The sequence below is a fragment of the Eleutherodactylus coqui genome, chromosome 10, assembly GCF_035609145.1.
Source record: "Eleutherodactylus coqui strain aEleCoq1 chromosome 10, aEleCoq1.hap1, whole genome shotgun sequence".
NCBI lineage: Eukaryota > Metazoa > Chordata > Amphibia > Anura > Eleutherodactylidae > Eleutherodactylus > Eleutherodactylus coqui.
Window position 1 is genome coordinate 29,304,590 of NC_089846.1, and position 16,279 is coordinate 29,320,868.

General features: G+C 50.9%; 1 protein-coding gene across 1 annotated transcript in view; it reads right to left on the reverse strand.

Moving 5' to 3' along the window:
- Positions 1-11,947, reverse strand: part of LOC136579710 (patr class I histocompatibility antigen, CH28 alpha chain-like) — a 51,331-nt gene extending 39,384 nt beyond the window's left edge. Inside the window, exon 1 of the mRNA XM_066579775.1 lies at positions 11,831-11,947. Coding sequence (XP_066435872.1) covers positions 11,831-11,894 — 64 coding nt within the window. The 5' untranslated portion in view covers positions 11,895-11,947. The remainder of the gene's footprint in view (positions 1-11,830) is intronic.
- Positions 11,948-16,279: the final 4,332 nt, after the last annotated feature.

The following is a 16,279-nucleotide window of genomic DNA, read 5'->3' on the forward strand; positions in this document are numbered from 1 at the left end:
GCCGATTCCAGCCTCCTGATTGGCTGGAATCGGCACACGTGACGGGGCGGAGCTACGAGGACCAGCTCTCCGGCACGAGCGGCCCCATTCACCAGGAAGAAGACCGCACAGCGCAAGCGCGTCTAAAAAAGCAAGAAGACATCAGAATTAGAAGGATCCATGGCGACGGGGACGCTAGCAACAGAGCAGGTAAGTGAATAACTTCTGTATGGCTCATATTTAATGCACGATGTATATTACAAGGTGCATTAATATGGCCATACAGAAGTGTATAACCCCACTTGCTTTCGCGAGACAACCCCTTTAACTGCAACGGTCAGGCTGCATTCACACGAACGTATATTAGCTCGGTTTTCACGCCGAGCCGATATACGTCGTCCTCATGTGCAGGGGGGGGGAGGATGGAAGAGCCAGGAGCAGGAACTGAGCTCCCGCCCCCCTCTCCGCCGGCCCCATTCAAAGCAATGAGAGGGCAGGGAGAGCAGTACGATCTCCTGCTACTGCTGTGTCCCAGTGTCCAGTAATTAGGGGACATGATGAGGAGATGAAGGAATCTCCTGCTACAGCTGTCATAGCAGTAGCAGGAGATCGTGATCTCTAGCAGGACTTTCAATAGCAGAGGATCGCGATCCTCTGCTATTGAAAGTGAAAGTACCACCAAGCATGCCCTACACACACACATGCCCCCCCCCCTCACAGTGCCCACACACAGCGCCCCCTCCCCCGCAAGCCACCAGCTGACAGCTCCGACCAGCAGCCCCCCCTCCCCCGCAAGCCACCAGCTGACAGCTCCGACATGCAGCCCCCCCACCCAAGCCACCAGCTGACAGCTCCGACCAGCAGCCCCCCCTTCCCCGCAAGCCACCAGCTGACAGCTCCGACCAGCAGCCCACCCCACCCAAGCCACCAGCTGAGAGCTCCAACCAGCAGCATCCCCCCCCAACTGCAAGCCATCAGCTGACAGCTCCGACCAGCAGCACCACCCCACCCAAGCCACCAGCTGACAGCTCCGACCAGCAGCACCCCCACCCAAGCCACCAGCTGACAGCTCCAACCAGCAGCACCCCACCCAAGCCACCAGCTGACAGCTCCGACCAGCACCCCCCCACCCAAGCCACCAGCTGACAACTCCGACCAGCAGCACCCTCACCCAAGCCACCAGCTGACAGCTCCAACCAGCAGCACCCCACCCAAGCCACCAGCTGACAGCTCCGACCAGCAGCCCCTCCCCCACCCAAGCCACCAGCTGACAGCTCCGACCAGCAGCCCCCCCACCCAAGCCACCAGCTGACAGCTCCGACCAGCAGCCCCCCTCCCCCACATGCCACCAGCTGACAGCTCCGACCAGCAGCATCCCCCCCCCCCCAAGCCACCAGCTGAAAGCACCAACCAGCAGCCCCCCCCCCACCCAAGCAACCAGCTGACAGCTCCAACCAGCAGCACCCCCCCTAAGCCACCAGCTGACAGCTCCGACCAGCAGCACCCCCCCCCCCCCCTCCGACTACTGGCTGACAGCTCCGACCAGCAGCTCCCCCACCTTCCCCCTCCCCCCCCCCCCCATCCCGGGACTGCTGACTGACAGGTCTGTCACCCCTACACCTCCCCACCCCTGACTACTGACAGCTCGCAGCACCCCCCACCGCTGACTACTGACAGCTCGCAGCACCCCTCCCCCATGAGAGACCGGCACTCCACTCCCCCTCCTCCACTCCCCTTACCTGTCAGCTGAAGATCCCACGGCCGCGCGGCCCCTGCAGGTAGACCAGAGCTTCCTGAAGCAGCCGGCAGAAGATGTACTGCGCATGCGCGGAGTAGAAGAAGCGCGTCCCCGTGCAGAGAACACCTGGAGCTGGCCCGACAAGAAGAGGAGAAGACTTGTCGGGTCCATGGACGACCGGAGAGGCAACATAGGGGGGCGGGTGGGGGTGGGGGGCACCCCTAAAGGTTAGTGAATAACTTCTGTTTGCCTAATTTACAATGCGCAATGTATATTACAAAGTGCATTGTATTGGGCAAACAGAAGTAATGAGATTCATTCTTTATGGCCGGACAACCCCTTTAACTGGAACAATCAATGCCAGTCAGCTGCTGCAAAAGCTGATAGTCTTGGGGTGCATTAAAAGAGGTATGGGGTGAGGTACGAGAACATTATTCCCACATGGAATACTGTGTACAGTTCTGGTCACCGGTGCTCAGGAAGGATGTTGCAGTGCTTGAGGGGGTTCAAAGAAGGGCGACTAAATTAAGAAAGGGAATGAGAGGACTGGAATACCCAGAGAGGCTATCAAAATTGGGATTATTTACCCCGGAAAAAAGACGGTTAAGGGGCTATCAAATAACTATGTATAAATATATTAGGGGACAATACAGGGATCTCTCCCATGATCTGTTTATACCCAGGACTGTCAATAACAAGAGGGCATCCTCTACATCTAGAAGAAAGCAGGTTTCATCACCAACACAAAAGGGGGTTCTTTACTGTAAGAGCAGAGAGACTGTGGAACTCTTTGCCTGAGGACGTGGTGATGGCAAAATCCATAGAGTAGTTTAAGAGGGGATTAGATGTCTTTCTAGAGCACTACGATATTACAGGATATAGACATTAGGTGACCAGTGGTTTGTTGATCCGGGTCTTGGAGTCAGGGAGGAACTATCAAACGTTGATCCTGGGATTATTCTGACTGCTGTTATAGAGGCGGGAAGGAATTTTTCCCCCGAATGGGCTAATTGTAGATATGAGCGAGCGTACTCGCTAAGGCAAACTACTCGAGCGAGTATTGCCTTATGTGAGTACCTGCCTGCTTGTATCAAAAGATTCGGGTGTCGGCGGGGAAGAGCGAGGAGGAACGTGGGGGGGGGGGGGGTGGGGGGGATCTCACTCTCTCCCCCCTACAACTCACCGCTCTCCCCTGCCGGCACCCGAATCTTTTGAGACGTGTGGGCAGGTACTCGCATAAGGCTCTACTCGCTCCAGTAGTTTGTCTTAGCGAGTACGCTCGCTCATCTCTAGCTAATTGGCTTCTGCCCCATTGGGGTTTTTTGCCTTCCTCTGGATCAACAATTGGGGGGTTGAAACAGGCTGAACTAGATGGACATTGTCTCCCTTCAGTCTAATATACTATGCTACCTCATCCCAATAATATCCAGCTTCTTTGCAAGCCGCAAAGTGATTAACGAGGCGGCGTGGGACTGGGGGCAGGGGGGTGAGGGGTTTAGTCAATTAGCGAGCAAAGGTAGTGGGGAGGGAGGAGTTAGAACAGGAAGTAGTAAGGAGAAGAGCGGGAAAAGCCACAAACGACCGAGGAGTGGAAGAAGAAGGACGTAGGAGGAGAGCAGACGAGCAGAAGAAAGATAGAAGCAGAAAAGACAAAAGAACAAAAAGCAAGTCGGGGAGCGCAGAAGACAGGAGTCGGGCAAGAGAGAAGCCATCAGCAGACAAGCTTGAAGAGTCGGGTGGAAGATGGTAACAGCGGAGGAAGAAGAAAGAAAATGGACGACTTACGGGCCATGATCCAGGAGGCAGTGATGCAAGACGGCACCGGATGGCTTGAAGAGGTGCTGGCAAGCTGCAGGACGATCGCCGGAGCCAGAGAACCAGCCGGGGAAGAAGGACAGCAGCGGAGATCGGGAGAGGAGCCAGCCTGCACGCAAGAACCGCCGCAAGGAAGACCGCAGCAGAGACCTGGAAAGGAGCCAGCCAGCACGCAAGAGACACCACGAGGAAGACCGCAGCAGAGACCTGGAAAGGAGCCAGCCAGCATGCAAGATACACCGCCTGGGAGACCGCAGCGGAGATCGGGACAGGAGCCAGTCAGCCCGCAAGAGGCACCGCGAGGGAGACCACGCCGGCGAAAGCAGCCCCCGGCGAGGCTCAGTCCGAGCCCCGCGCCGAAGAGGGGAGGAGGAAGAGCCAGCCAGGGCAGCGCAGGCACCAGGAGGGACGGAGGAGCTAACCGGAAGTCGTCGCCGGCACTGAGAGGTACGGCGGGAGGACCGGCATCGGAGGCTCAGAGGACTGTGCCAGCGGAGGGTCCGGAACTCGGAGGACGGCGCTCGGGAGCGACAGCGGGCGCCGAACTGAGGCAACATCGCGCAGCCGGGCGCAGGATGACCGGACTAGTGCGAGGTGAGCGGAGTGTGAGCAGCGGAGAGGAGCAGGGGAGCGCGCGGTCCGGCCGCACGTCCCCGCAAGATGGCGGTGCAGCGCACGTGGCGGCACAGGCAGCGCCGAGGGCGCGAAAAAGGAGAAGCCCGGTGGGCAGGGGGGGAGGGGGTGGGGGGATAGTAAGAGAGAGGGGGAGCACGGAAAGATGGGGCCCACGCAACCCCCCCCTGACACACAGCCCGGGTAGCACCAGCGGGTCCAGCAGCAGCAGGGAGGGGGGAGGCAGGTCACGTTACCCTGCAGTGCCAGCACAGGGCGCAGGGTCAGCAGGATACAGGGAAGAAAACAGGCCATTTAGGACCCCACATAGCCCTCAGGGGGGAGCGGGGAGGGTACATTTAGCCACATGGCCTAGCCAACCCCCCCCCCCCCCTCCCCGGTACATGGACACATTTCAGGCCTGCCACCCCCACCAACAACAACTCCCACCCTCCTTTACCCTGTACCAGCGCCCACCAGCCCAGACCAATGAATACAGACAGTGCTACGTGAACCCCCACTACATTCCCCCTCCAGCAGACCCCGCAGTTTACCTTCCCACACATAGCCAGGTCCCACGCCGGAGCTCTAAGAAGCAGGGCCAAGGCGCTAGGCAGAGGCAGAAAGAGCGAGCCAGACAGGAGAGGCAGGATAGAGAGTTCCAGGCGCAGCTAGAGAAGGCCAGCGTAGGGCATAGTGCCAGCAGCAGGCCGCGCGAGTCAAGCGACGAAGTGCCTAGCAGTGATCAGGAAGAGTATTGCGTGCGAAGGGAGCAGCCACGGAGAGCGGACCCGCAGTCATCCCTTTATCGGAAGGTCCGGGAACGCAGTAGGTGGCAAGAGCTTGCGCAGGATCGGTCAGGGCCGGACCAGCCTGGCACGTCCCAGTCGGATGACACGAGGAGGGTTCGGCAATCGATTGGTCGGCAGCCCGCGTACGAATTAGGACGGAACCAAGGGAGCGGTACAGCGAGGGCATCACCCTTGGCAACGCCGGAGGTCCGTCCAGGCGGTGAGTCTACCCTATACAATGTTCTTAAAAGTGTGTCGGATCCCGCAGCGGGTGCGGAAAAAGATGATTTAGTGTCGGTTCTGAGGTCGCTGTTGAGCAAAGTTGATTCAGAAAAGGGGCTTTCAGTGTCCTGTGTGGCTCCAGGGGGCGCAGGCCCGCCTGCGGGTAATATTGGTGCTTGCTCAGCAGCGGGCACAGAAAGTGTTCCAACGGATAGTTTACAGTATGCTGATTCGTTGTTTTGTGGGGTTGCCCCTCTAGGGGTGGGTCTGCCCGATGATGTGGTTGAAAAGATTAAAAATGGCTTGTATATTGATATATGGTCTTTGCTTTCTTCGGACCACGTAATGGTTGACAAGGAGCGGTCGGCAGAGCGAGGTGCTGACAAAAAACCGAAGATTGCAAAAACTTTTGGTAATTGGTTGCAGGCTTTTGTGATTTTGGTTCATGTAACGTGTCAGTTTCAGCCACGCAAAGCGACGGAGATGATGGTATATCTAAATACCATTTATAGCGCGTATCGGTTGCACGGAGGTGCAGCATGGTGGCGCTATGACGAAGATTTTCGGCGCCGCGTGTCGGGAACGCATACGAGTTGGGCCTCTAAGGCCACTGATGTATGGATTCAGCTGATCCTAGCGCAGCGTCCAGCTAGGACTTCCTTTCCCGGGGGAGCCGCGGGAGGGGCATCTCAACCACCCGCGGCATCTCCTAGGCCGAATGGCTCCTGTTGGTTGTACAATGAGGGCCATTGTCGATTTTACGCAACCTGCAAATTCCGGCACGAGTGCTCGGTATGCGGGGGGCAGCATGCGGCGATCCGCTGTTTCAAGAAACAGAGGTCGGTACCCGCGGTGGGTAGCACCGGCGGAAATGCGAACTCCGGTGAGAAGCCAGTACCTGGATCCGTGGTTAAACATGTACCACAGGAAACAGGAAGCAGAAATCCTTAGGTTAGGATTTCGAGAAGGCTTCAGAATTCCGTACGCGCATCAGCCTGCCACTATGTTATGCTCCAATTTGAAATCGGCAAGGGACGATATCGAATTGGTAAAAGAGAAGGTTCAAAAAGAAGTGGAGTTGGGTCGGATGGCCGGCCCTTTCAGTATTCCTCCTTTCGAGAACTTGCGAGTGTCTCCTTTGGGTCTGGTACCTAAGAAGGAAACCGGGAAGTTCCGACTGATACATCATTTATCGTTCCCAATAGGGGGATCGGTCAATGATGGCATCTCAAAAGAAGAAGCAGCGGTAGCCTACACGTCGTTCGATTGTGCAGTTCGGTTGGTAAGGTCGGCGGGTAGATTTGCGCATTTGGCTAAAGCTGATATTGAATCAGCGTTCCGTTTGCTTCCGGTTCACCCGGAGTGCTTTCATCTTTTGGGTTGTAGAATCGAGGACCAGTTTTTCGTCGACATGTGCTTACCGATGGGATGCTCGATCTCATGCTATTTTTTTGAGTTATTTAGTTCCTTCCTTGAATGGATGTTAAAGTATGAGACGGGTATCACATCGGTGATCCATTATTTGGACGATTTTTTGTTCGTCGGCTCAGAGACATCGGGTGATTGCGGTTTCTTAATGACAAATTTTAAGAGGTTAATGCGGTTAGCGGGGGTCCCATTGTCTGAGGAAAAGACAATGGGCCCAGTTACATGCCTAACGTTTTTAGGTATAGAAATTGATTCGGTGGATATGGTGTTCAGGTTGCCGGCGGATAAAGTGGCCAGGTTGCGGCAAACAGTGGACGAAGTGGCTAAGTGTAAAAAGGTGACGCTGCGGCAGGTTCAAGTTTTGTTGGGTCTTTTAAATTTCGCCTGCAAAGGGATTCCCATGGGGCGGCCGTTTGCCAGGAGACTGTCATTGGCAACTGTGGGGGTTCGCGAACCACATCATTTTATACGTGTGACGGCAGGAATAAAGGCGGATTTGCATTTATGGACGGTGTTCCTGCATTCTTTCAACGGGCAGGTGGTATGCCCTAGGGAAGATGTGGAAGGAACCGAAATCAGTTTGTTCGCCGATGCGGCGGGTTCGGGCGGTTTTGGCGTGATCTTCAACAGCCATTGGTGCAGGGAGTCCTGGCCAAGGTCATGGAGAGAAAAACGGTGGACGAAGAACGTAACTCTGCTGGAATTTTTCCCGGTGGTGGTAGCAATTGAGTTATGGGGAGCAGAGTTACGAGATCGGAGAGTGTGTTTTTGGTCGGATAATGCGGCGGTCGTACAGACGATAAACAAACAATCGTCGGCATCCCCGCCGGTTTTGGCTTTGTTGAGACACGTGGTGCTTAGATGCTTACAGGGCAATATGTATTTGCGTGCGAAGCATGTCCCGGGATGTGACAACAGAGCAGCTGATGCACTCTCTCGTTCACAGATGGAGCTGTTCAGGGAACGGTACCCGCAGGCGGATGCCGAAGGGGTACGCTGCCCGCCTTCCTTATGGAATCTGGCAGAGGAGAGTTGTTGAAGCTGGTGGAGTCATCGGTGGCGGCTGCAACGTGGAAAAATTACAATTCAGTCTGGTTATCATGGTTGAAGTTTGCAGGTGGAACAGTGGTAGGAGGGGAAAAGGCAAAGTCAGCAACCTTGGATATGCTGACGGAGTTGCGTAAAAAGCGTTTGTCGGTGGGAGCAGCCAGAAAGCATCTAGCGGGAGTGGCGTTTTTGTTAAAATTACACGGTAGGATAGATGTGACTAAGGATTTCGTGTTCCAACAAATAATTCGCGGGTGGAAAAAAGAAAAGGTCCAGACGGATACGCGCCGTCCAATCACGTTTCCAGTTTTGACAAGCCTGTTGTCAGCTTTGGAGTCGGTCTGTGCGGATGAATACGAAACACTGTTGTTTAGAACGGCTTTTTCATTAGCATTTTTCGCGGCCTTACGTATCGGGGAGATGGTCCCGGCAAGTAAAGTCAAGTTGGGTGGCCTACGGGCCGCCGACGTGATAGCTACGGGATCAGCCATACGGATAGGTATAAGGAAGTCGAAAACGGATGTATACGGAAGAGGTGAATGGCTCACCATTAACCAATTAGGGGCACAATGGTGCCCGGTCCAGGTCATCAGTGAGTTCTTAAAAAAGCGCCCACAGAGCGGGCAGTTTTTAGTACATTCCTCTGGTTCCCCGCTCACGCGTTTCCAATTTTCGGCGGTTTTACGTTCGGCGTTAAAGAAGTGCGGTTTGGAGCCGGGGGAATTCGGGAAGCATTCTTTTAGGATTGGGGCCGCAACGACAGCGGAAGCCCATGGTATGTCGGAGGACGGTTTAAAACGATTGGGGCGATGGAAATCGCAAGCGTACAAGTCGTACATACGACCGGATCGTACGGTAGACGTGGTTTTGGAATAGGACTGATGTGTACGAAAGACTTAGCGTTATGTAGGCGTTTTTCTTGCAATTTGCGGGTATTTGCTATGTTTCTCTTGTTTCAGCGTCTGACCCATGGCATGTTTGGATCATCGGCCATTCGTTTATCTATTGGGCGGAGAGAAGAGCGGCCACTCGACCTATGGGACGGAATCTGGGTCTGAGTGGCGCGCTGGTAAACTGGATGGGTGTGCGGGGGCTTCAATGGCCCAGGATTCTGCAATTCGTGCTTAAAATCAGCAGGTGGACCCCCCGGCGAGTTATACTGGTCGTTCACGCCGGGGGGAACGACTTAGGAAAAACAAAAATGAACGAATTGCTAGTACTCATGAAACAGGACATGATGCGTTTTCGAGACTGTTTCCAGGATTGTGTGCTCGTATGGTCAGACATCGTGGCCAGGAGATGCTGGAGGGGTGCCAGAGACGGTGACGCGATTGAGAGAGTAAGAAGATTAATCAACCTTAGGATGTCCAGATTCGTTAAATCATTGGGCGGAGTGGCAGTTCGCCATTGGGAACTCGAGGACAAGGAAAGAGGAGCACTTAGGGATGATGGAGTGCACCTTAATGATGTTGGTTTGGACACGTTTTTGTCAGGACTCCAGGACGGTGTGGAAATGGCATTGGCTAGGGTTGGCGTGGTGGGGCGGGATGCGCCATAGGAATACGGCGCATACCGCGTGCCGGGAGCTTCCCATGCGGGCTACGGCTTAGAGGAGGGTTTGCAAGCCCGAGGTAACAAGGGGCTTACGAACGTCCTGTGGCCGTTACGGTAATAAAAGTTCAACAGTTTAGGCATGGGAAAGCGTGAGGAATTTAGACTTAGATAGTTAGGTTAAAAGTAAAGGTTATAATATATGTTTGAAAAATGTTAATAAAGCTGTGGCCAACCCACGTTTTCAGCAAGAAGTTGTAAGTATTGGTTATTATAAGATATGTTTTATTATATGGTAAGCGAGCGTATGCTTAGGATTAGTATGCCCCCAGTCTTGCAAGCCGCAAAGTGATTAACGAGGCGGCGTGGGACTGGGGGCAGGGGGGTGAGGGGTTTAGTCAATTAGCGAGCAAAGGTAGTGGGGAGGGAGGAGTTAGAACAGGAAGTAGTAAGGAGAAGAGCGGGAAAAGCCACAAACGACCGAGGAGTGGAAGAAGGACGTAGGAGGAGAGCAGACGCCCACCCACCCGCCCAGGTAAGGGGCAGGGTGCAAGGATGCAGGGTGTTCTAAAGAGGCGGAAGTTGTCACAGCTGGGGAATTGTAGGCCGGGAGCTTCCCATGCGGGCTACGGCTTAGAGGAGGGTTTGCAAGCCCGTGGTAACAAGGGGCTTACGAACGTCCTGTGGCCGTTACGGTAATAAAAGTTCAACAGTTTAGGCATGGGAAAGCGTGAGGAATTTAGACTTAGATAGTTAGGTTAAAAGTAAAGGTTATAATATATGTTTGAAAAATGTTAATAAAGCTGTGGCCAACCCACGTTTTCAGCAAGAAGTTGTAAGTATTGGTTATTATAAGATATGTTTTATTATATGGTAAGCGAGCGTATGCTTAGGATTAGTATGCCCCCAGTCCTTCCATACATAGTGTCACTTGTGAACTCACTTAACTCTATATGATACATCACTTCAGAGCTCTATCTCACACACTGTCATTTACTAAGACAGTTATCTGTAGCATTACGTCACAGTCCCCATCTCACAAGGATCCCTTTCGGGAGAAACTCCCCAGTCCATACATGTCTGTCGTAGTCCCTACAGTGTGCACACACTGATATGTCATCGGATCGGTCTCACATGTGTTGCAGTCTCAGATACTTGTGGCCCGCTGTTGGCCTCTGCCACAACCTCTCCGGTCGCTACCGTAGCAGGGGAAGAAGGCCTACACTGCTGTCCCTGAGGTGCTGTCTTCACTACTGACACTAGTCTTGCAGAGCTACCCCCTTAGGGTGACTACCCACAACAGTGGTTTTTTTTCCACTCTGAAATTCTCAGTATTTTTCTTTTTTTTTCTTTTTGCAGGGGTCTATGGGACTTGTAATGTTAAAATTGCGTTCACGCAAAATTGCAATTTTGCGCACTTGCGATTTTAGCATTACAAGTCCCATAGACCCCTGCAGAAAAAAAACGCTGCGAATTTCGCAGTGAAAAAAAACTGTAGTGGGTAGTCACCCTTAGGCTGGGTTCACACGGGGCGGATTTGCCGCAGGAATTTCGTCGCGGCAAATCCGCATGCGGCTGCTAATCCCGGGATTAGCCAGCCATGTGGACGAGATTTCTAAGAAACCTTGTCCACGTGCGACGGCAAAGCCGTTGCGGCTAAGCCAGCAGAAGCCGCTGCTGCGGCGCGGATTCGCCGAACGCAGCATGTCTATTTTTTTTTTTTCCGTTTCGCGGTGTGATGCAAGAAACCACTGCTCATGTGTATAACCCAATTCAAAAGAATGGAGTTCATATTCGTGCAAGATTTGTGTGCCTTGCAATGCACAAATCTTGTACAATTTTCTTGCCTGTGTGAAGGTGGCCTTAAAAGGGTTTTTTTCACCCATACACGGGATGGCAACCCAACAAACCTTTTAAGGAGTTAACATATACCTCAAATGATCCACTTACAGTATAAATCTCTTAGGACGTGCAGATCAATATGAAAACTCAAGCTAGTAGCATCAAATGTAAAAATTGCAGCATCATTCACTTTGTGGATGCGGACTCCATTCATTTCCATATAGGGCAGAGGAGGAGACGTCAAGTACCGCAGCCCTCTCTGCTTAGAGATAGATAGTGTGAAATGTAGTCAAAGAATCTAGGGAACATAACTAGAACACGCTGTTTATGTCTAGCAGGAACTTGCTGGATTATAAAGTCCTGTTCTCACAGCAGCATTGGCGGTGATTCCAGTAAACCACCTCTGCAGTTTGAGGGTCGGTGGAGCCGGAGTGCTGAGTGCAAGATGGTCTACTAGACTGTTGCAGCTCTGTTATATCCATAGCATGTAAATGGGGGATGGAAAGGTTATCTCTACTGTGCTACCTATTAGCAGGTGGTTTCCCTAGAAGTCAGTGTTTGATCTGTAGCCTGGCATACAATGGCAACAACCTCCTCTGGTGAATGAGGTCTGCAGCAAAGATTCTGCGCACTTCAAGTTTATATGTTTTACTGAGGCTTTAAGAGTAAAGAGTCTAATAGCAGTTTAGCCCTAAATCCAATTTTTTACAGCAGCCAGAGTGTCTGTAAAAGTAAGTAAAGCAAAGTATTTGTAAAGTTGCTCTATTCCCCAACTACGAATGTACCCGCACACATAAGACATTACCTGAGAAGGCAAAACCAGCAGAAGACATGAGGAGCAAAACTGCGAGTACCACACATCCCATCATCTTGGTGACGTCCTTGTGCCTTCTGCAATACCACTAGGACTGGCAGAGGTTGGCACAGCTCTGATACTTGCCAGCCTCTTATAGAGCAGTTCAGGGTGTGTTCTGGGCTGGCAACGTGAGAATAATACCTATAACTCCCACAAGATCAGATACAGCAGCAATGTGGGAAATGCCCCAAACTAATGATCTGCTACACAGAACAGGAGAGCTGGAGATGGAAAGTATCGCAGGAATCCTATGGAGTGAGGAGAAATCTAGAATTAACTGTTTTGCTCAGATCCTTCCGTGATGCCATAGATCAGACAATACCGGATGTGGGATTAGGAATATATTCTGTGTTTGCATCATTTTGCCAACTCCTTTAGTTTTCTTTTTAATGGTGTAGCCTTGTTGTATCTCCTGACCTCTGATGAGGAACATTTTGTGGGTTCACTAATGAAGTAAAAGAAAGGAGTCTCAGATAATAAACTGGACACCAATGTAGCCGATGTCCATTTTATTACATCTTTTTATAAAGAGTCCCATAAGGTAAAAAGAAGAATGAGAAAGAATTGGTTCCTGTTTCAGATTAACAATCTTTATCAAACTGCATCGGAAGCTTCTGAGGCCGTCAGTACGTCTTGCTGCCCGTGTCTAGAGCAGCATCAATCTGCTGACAGGTTTCCTTTAAGGCAGACACTTGCCTTACTCATAATATAGCAATTCCAGAGGTCTAAGGTGTGTCTCCGCCTGACAGCTAAAAGTCCCTTGTTAAATCAGGAAATAATATCAACGATTCCCACAGACCAAATAGACGGTTGTTGGGTAACATGCAAATATTAATTACATGCTCTCTATATAAAGAAAGTCACTGGAGAAAACAATAATGTTGGGAATAACCAGTGGAACCAGATGAAAGGGGCGACAAAGAACATGCTGGCTCCACACCATCATGATGGATACCAATATGTGCCTTACAGGGAAGCATGGAGAATGTTTGCCTATAAAGTCACCGAGTGTCGGACAAGACTAAATGGATAGATTCATTGATGTAAAGAAAACTTGCAATGAAAGTCAAGTTAGCAATAATGAAGAACAGACGCTGCACCTCCACACCACTAGTGTTGTAGATACATAAAGTAAAAGTTTAGCTTGAGACTCCTCCACCTCGTCTGTCAGATCAGCAAGCCAGAGGACATTGGTGCCAGTATTTTTGGACAAGGCTACAATGGTTGGGCTCTACATCACCCTCCTGCAGACCGTCTCCATGCACAGAAGATACAGTACACAAGAAAGAAACGAGATCGGAAGATGAAACTTTAGATTTCTTCCACATCCTCTCCACTGATGTCAACACACTTCTTACACCGATATTCCAAGTTCTGTAAGCCTTGAAAAAAGAAGGATTTCGGTTGTGCCTCAAACCAGTCATCTGTAGCAGCCATGGCATCAGAAATGGTGTGAAATTTGGTACCCTTGAGGTGTTTCTTCAGGTTTGGAAACAGATGATAGTCAGAGGGAGCTGGATCTGGTGAATAAGGTGGGTGGTCAACCAGCTGGTGTACTGTGAGCAGAGGCATTGTCTTGCAGGAAAAAGATTCCTTTGGACAGCTTGCCGCGCCTTTTGGCCTTCAGAGCTGCCTTCAATTGGTCCAAAAGTTCAATGTACTTCCTTGCATTGATGGTGGAACCATTTTGAAGGTAGTCCACTAGCAGCACGCCCTCCTTATCCCAGAACACAGTCACCATCACCTTAGTGGCTGATTTTTGCACCCTGAACTTCTTTGGGCGAGAAGAACCACTGTGCCTCCACTCTTTTAAATGCTCCTTGGTTTCAGGGTCATACAACTAAATCCAGGTCTCATGCATAGTGACCAGTCGATCCAGGAAGTTCTTATCAGTCCGGAAACGCTGACAAATGGACCGGGAAGTTTTCACTCGCAGGGTTTTCTGATCTGTTGTCTAACGTTTGGGGACCCACTTTGCAGATAGCTTCTTCATGTTCAAATGTTCATGAATGATGACATAAACCCGTTCACGAGAAATCCCCATGATGTCTGCTATTCCTGCAGCTGAGATTGGCCGATTCTCCAGTATGAGGTTGTGCACAGCATCGACGATCTCCGGAACAACAACCTCTCCCAGTCGTCCAGGACGTTCCTCATCATTGGTGCTGAAGTGGCCCGTTTTAAATTTGGCAACCCAGTTCTTAACTGTAGAATATGAAGGGCATTGATCCCCCAATGTCTGTGGCATATCACCATGAATATCCTTCACGGACTTTCCTTGCAGAAACAAGAATTTTATCACTCCTCTGCTTTCATTTGCTGTAAATATCGCCTTAGACTCCGCCATTTTGTTTTCTGCGTGCTTAGATCACTGTTGCCATAAGCTAAAATAAAAACAACATTTTGAAAACAAATATTAGACACATAAGGCTTTCATGTGATGTAACATTCGTTACCATGGAAACAAAAAAAGAACACAAAGCCAAAGACTTATCAACAGCCCCTCGTATATGCAGGTTGGCAAAGTAAATGCTTCTTCACACACGTACAGTAACCGGATGAATCAATGATGCAATTACATTTCGGATAGCGGATGTCCCCAGACATACCCCTGGACTTTGCATATCAAAAAATTGATCAATCAGTTGATTGATTTTGAATTTGGTATGTATGCTAAAAAAAATCCTAGTTGAAGATTGTTGGTATTTCTTTATGGAAACCTTGGATCCAGGTCCCGTCCCCGGTGAGATATTTGTTTTTCTCATTACAACGTAATGCAATGCCGATCGCAATAAAGTGGTTCCTGGTCACGTATTCACCGTTATCCAATGGATAATGGCGATCACGTAAAAGTAAAAAGAAAAGTTGAAGTTTCATCTCCCCTCACCAACGCGATTGGTGAGAGGAGATGAAACTTTTTACCGAAGGCCTCTGTATTTGAATCCCGACATGATCACCGAGAGCAGTGACCTCATTGAGCAGTCCCCGGTCACGTGATAAAAGGGTAGCGATCTACCTTAGGCCCGTCTCACATGACTTGATAGGAATTACGGATTACGCATGCATCTGATCCGCGGTAATACGCAGATCAATCACATTGGATTATACAATTCTGCTCACATTAGCGGGTTGGAATTACGTAATCCACTCGCAGAAAACAGAACGCAGTAGGTTCTATTTTATCACGGCTATATGCAACATATGTAACGGTCACGGATATACCTGCAACCCATATGTAACTACATTGTGTACGTGCTGCGGGTACCCACGTCATCGCTACGCGACAGCGGGGGAAATACAAACTATAAAAGGTGTACTGCACATTACAGTCTGTGAGTACGCAGTTATGCGCAGTACATTGCGCGGCCGTATGCAGCACCATGGCCCAGCTCACAGCTGGGATCCGCTGCGGGCCTCAAGAAGCGGATCCCACCTACGACCGCGTGAGTCTGGCGTTATTCAGATCGCTACCTGTAATATGTAATTTACAAGAAGCCCCGGGAACGCTCACCTTCCTGCAGTTCTAGGGGCGGCTTGCTGAGCGCCTTGTGTGTGAGACCGCCGCACCTCAGCAAGCTTATGAAGCTTCACAGAGCGCCACTTTACACCCCATCCCTGCCGCTGAGGTCAAGAAATACCCCCAAAAAAGCATGAGAGGATGAGGGATACCCAGTTTTATTGCCCCATGTGCCCATCCCAACCATGCCCACGTAATTACCCCTGTCTTCGGAAATACCACACAGTTAACATTATTACTTTTATCTAAGATTTGGGGAATGCCAAATAGGGTGCAGAGGGGGGGGGGGTTGGATTATTTTTAGGGAGTCAATTTTTTTTCTGTACAAGTGAGCAAGGGGGCTGGGAATTTATTCAGTTGTGCCCTGAAATACAACGGGTGTTCCCTCTATTATAGGCCTTGCCATGTGTCCTGTAAATACATTAGGGCTGTTTCTGAACACGGGACAAATGGGGGGATCCATTTTGGGGTGAAAGTCTTCATTCCTGTGTACACTGTACAAAAAAAAATGTTTTTAAAATGATACAATTGCCAAAAAAAATGAAAATCGTAATCTATGTCTTACCTATTTCTCACTCACATATCTATCAATCTGTCTACCTCTCTCTTATATCTATCTCATACCTATTTTTCTCTTTCATATCTATCTATTAGAGATGAGCGAGTATACTCGCTAAAGGCAATTGCTCCAGCGAGCATTGCCCTTAGTGAGTACCTGCCCGCTCGATACGGAAGGTTCGGGTGCAGGCAGGGAGCCGCGGGGAGAGCGGGGCGGAACGGAGATCTCTCTCTCCCTCTCTCCCCCCCTGCTCCCTCCTGCTGACTGCCGCTATCCAGCACTCCGCCGCGCCGGCACCCGAACCTTCTGTCTCGAGCGGGGA